The 3,986-nt window shown below is 50.2% G+C and overlaps 1 protein-coding gene across 1 annotated transcript; it reads left to right on the top strand.

Annotated features, from left to right (window-relative positions):
* The first annotated feature begins 1,550 nt into the window (after window positions 1–1,550).
* Window positions 1,551–3,811, top strand: H310_14544 (hypothetical protein). The gene is made up of 8 exons (XM_008882422.1): window positions 1,551–2,157; window positions 2,225–2,331; window positions 2,394–2,537; window positions 2,585–2,725; window positions 2,802–2,883; window positions 2,980–3,027; window positions 3,079–3,375; window positions 3,447–3,811. Exons 1-8 carry the CDS (start codon window positions 1,564–1,566, stop codon window positions 3,516–3,518), a joined length of 1,485 nt encoding a protein of 494 aa, XP_008880644.1. The 5' UTR covers window positions 1,551–1,563; the 3' UTR covers window positions 3,519–3,811.
* The last annotated feature ends 175 nt before the right edge of the window (window positions 3,812–3,986 follow it).

Raw genomic sequence — 3,986 nt, 5'->3', positions numbered from 1 at the left:
CTCTAATATTCATTGTGTTTGCACACTCGATGACGTCGTCGCTGAAATGTGCACTAAGATCGTCCCACAAGAGTTGGAACGCGTTTACATCTTTACCTTTGCGATGGCCGAAGTGGTAGTGAAGGAACTGCTTGGAAATCTCACTGTTCCACCATGCCGTAGGATTTCCAAACTAGCGGGACGGGTGTCGTACGTGCAGCTCTTCAATTTCGGACCACACTCGTGGTCCAAAGCCATTTCGCAGGGTAAAGTTTTCAACCACTTTCGCCTTGATTGTTGACGCTTTTGACTTTAGGACCAAGAACAAGGAATATTTGTTCCCCTTGGTGTCGCCCAGCACCATTGCTGTAATTCGATCTTTCTCGTTGCCGGCGCATCGCATCCAAACGGTCTTCGCTCCGCACTTGTTAATGGTTTGCTTCGGTATGTACTCAAAGTTGATGCCTGTTTGATTAGCATTGTAGATCTCGGTAATGTTCTTATCTTGAATAAGTTGTCGAAGTTGTTTACTGAACTCTGCCAAGGCTGCGTCGCCTTGCGCTAGGTGCGCTTGCCCGGACCTCGTTTTTGCTCGCATAGCTAGCTTCCAACGTTTGATAAAGCCCGTAATCCAACGGTGACTTGCTTTGAACTAACTGAGTGAGGCTTAGTCCAACGTCTTTAGCCACTTCAACACCTTTACATTGCAGCAAAAACCTGCTAACAGGAATGCCGTGGGATCGAAGTTCCTGCACCCAATGCGCGACTTGTTCTTCATGTTCTCTTGAAAGAGTAGTTGCCGTCCCAAGAGGTCGTGTATTCTTGTAGGTGGATTTTTGCCATGTTGGTTATATGCGGTCGACTTTTTTCCCACCGAATTATGCGTTTTTGTGCTGATCTACGAGCTACGCTCTGGGCACCACAGAAGAACGTGTCCAACGCCGATTCCATTGAGTGCTGCTAGCACCAGTTGATGATGTGGAGCTGCTTCGCATAGCTGAAGTACAATCGCTTATGCTGTGGTGGTCCACGTCGGTGGCAGTTTTTGACGGATGGTCTTCCGGTAGCAATTCTGTGAGGTGTTTTGGTGCCAGGCTGCGCCATGTGTGATTTACAATTGCGTTTTCCCGCCAAATGGCCCTCATGTCGTTCCTTTAAAATCGATACTTTATTGTCTTTCGAGGGACACCAATGATGAAGGGGTCTTGCATATTTTTATAATTGGAACTATAATATTTGAAGGGTAGTTTGTGTTCACACATGACAAATAAGTACTTACACACAAAGAAAGCACTTGTGCACTCTGTGCAATGATCCAATCATACGTGTCAATTCCCGAATTGAGGAGGCATACGCACAGCTTGAATTTATCTTCAAAATTTAATTGTCAGTCATGTACACCCTGCTCAACCTCGCGCAATATTTGTAAGACAGAGATATTTACTTTTTAGGAAGGTCTTTGATAAACTGCGCAGGATGGAATCTTGGCCATATAATACTTTGATTGGATAGTTCTTTTTTCACTTTTGTCCAATTAAAACGTATCATTGCTTGACAGTTGTCGACACGATTTTGTTTCACAACATGTCAATGTGGTTATGTCATCCTGTTCACCTTCACAGCTTCGTGGCGGCCGCGGAGCACCATCCGGCAACGGCAACGTCGTTATTCACCAAAGCTCGTCCTCGTGTTTCTTGCGCCATCTGCAACGACGCCGTGGATCGCTCCCGCAAGGAGATTACAACAAGACCAACCTGTACGTGTGTATCGTGCAACTGCGTCGTCCATCGTCGGTGCTTGTCGGAATGGCACGAGCAAACGACATCCACGCGCCATCGAAACGGAAAATTGCATCTCTCGCTGTGCTCTGTCACTGAAAATGTCCGTCCCACGCCTTCGTCGCAGTCGTTACCGCCATCGCCACCCAACAACACACAGCATGACCTCCAGCTTCTCGAGCACCTTCGTCTGGACCCGACGTTGCCGGAATCCCCACTGCACCGCTCTCAGCTCCCTCAACCATTCAACAGTCTCGCTTACGTCTACATCCAGCGCTACGCCCCTTACGTCGCTGGCGGCATTCTCCTGGGTGGCGCAGCTATTTTCGGCATGCCAGCCGTTGCCCTCACAGGTCTAGGCGTGAGCATATCCGGCCACACATGGACACAACGCCGTCAGGTTGCGACTTTACCGTCACATGACCAAACTTGGATCGAATGAGTATTCACCGAAACGACTTCTGTAGTCGTCGCCTAAGGACTCGGACTGGGCACGCCGCATTTGCTGGGACTTGAAGCAATCGGCCACTGGCACTGACTTGTCGTACAAGCAAGATGCAGCTCTTCTTCGAAGGTACATGGCCCACTCTTCACTCTTGTGCCATCGAATCAATTGCGCATATATATGTTAAACAGATACCACAACCCGACGACGGACCGGCCATCAGCGGACGATATTTACCGCTTGCTGTATCACTTGTTTGCATCGCGTGACGAGCTCATCGGGCGCGTCAACAGCGAGCTTTGTGAAGCATTCCGCGCCCGCGCCAAGGCATCCACGTACGGGAAATCGCTTTTACAAGGATGTGAGCCATTGGACGATATAGTGCCCTTCCCGCCATCGTGCGCGATGTCCAAGTGTATGTCGGCCATGTGCTGGCAGTTGCCATGACTACGTACCCAGCGTTATCGAGCTCCGAAGACGCTGTTGTGCATACCACCGAGGCGGTCGAGCGCCTCGTGTACAGGTAGGGAGCGGTGCACAGATCAAATCCAGTCCCATCTTGTGTGTGTTTTGCGTGATATCACGGAATGACGCGATAGCGACATCTACTCCCTGGTGTTTGAAGCATTCCGTCGAGAATACGCCCGTCACGATGCCACTCTCACTGCCCACGTCCGCGAGGTACGTGCGTGAGAATTGAATTTCTCGTGTCACTATCAAGGAGGCAGTACATGGAGAAGCTATCCAACTCGAATCTCAATTTATAACGCAATTTAGGTTCAAGCTCGGCGTCCCGGTGGTTCAGTAAACTCCCAAGCCGTCAAGGTATGCCCGTCCTGCCCCCGTCCCGTTGCCAACGTGTTGTTGTGCGTGTAGGTTCTGGTCCGCCTTGGCCAACTTACGTACCCGTGGGGCAAGCTCCAAGTCCTCGGCGAAGCGTTCCGAGTGATGTGCACGGAAGTAGAAGCCCGGCTGACCACGGCCCCGAGCGCCGACACGGTGCTGCCCACGACAATGGACTTGATCGTGGACGGGAGCGGACTCACGCCGCACTTTGTTGCTCAATTGGCATTTGTGTCAACCTTGACCAAAGGGGGTGGCCGCGGGGTGGAAGGCTACGCATTGACCACGTTTCATGCTGCCCTACGGGCTCTCGCAGCAATCGATCTCCAGGTCAGTACCAACATGATGTCTCGTCAAGCCACTACGTGCTTCGTTAAGAATGAATCGATTTTGCTGAGCAGGATGGTGTTGCATCCGTCGACGAATTGGACGACGACGAATTTTTCGACGCCGTCGACGATTTACCACGATAACACGACGCTGTCTCGCTGCATCTCGCAAACACGCCGCAGCGCCGGCAACCTACATATTCGCATCAAGCGAAGTGTTGTTGTCGTCCAGAACACTCGATCGAAACCTTCGCGATGGATCTTCCAAGCGAATGATGATAGCAATTTTTCATTTACAACGGATAAGCTGCAACGACTTGGAGCTTCAGAGCGCATGGACCACGCTACAGCAAACCCCGGAAAAAGCCGACATGGTTTCATCCTGAAATGCATTCAGAATAACTAAGTTATTGGCACAAGTCTTTTTGACATGCCCATAATAAAATTTCTGAAATTCTTTTGGTTATCTCACCGTACCATCATGACGTGGGATTGCTGTACAAGCATAAGAGATGCCGATGGTTGAGTTCTTCGACATCGGGCCACACAACATACCTCAAACCGTTGCGTTGAGTCAGATTTTCAAGCAATTTCAACTTGATCTTTGACTCT

Source organism: Aphanomyces invadans (assembly GCF_000520115.1).
Source record: "Aphanomyces invadans strain NJM9701 unplaced genomic scaffold supercont1.74, whole genome shotgun sequence".
NCBI lineage: Eukaryota > Oomycota > Saprolegniomycetes > Saprolegniales > Verrucalvaceae > Aphanomyces > Aphanomyces invadans.
This window is presented reverse-complemented; position numbering and strand designations above follow the sequence as displayed.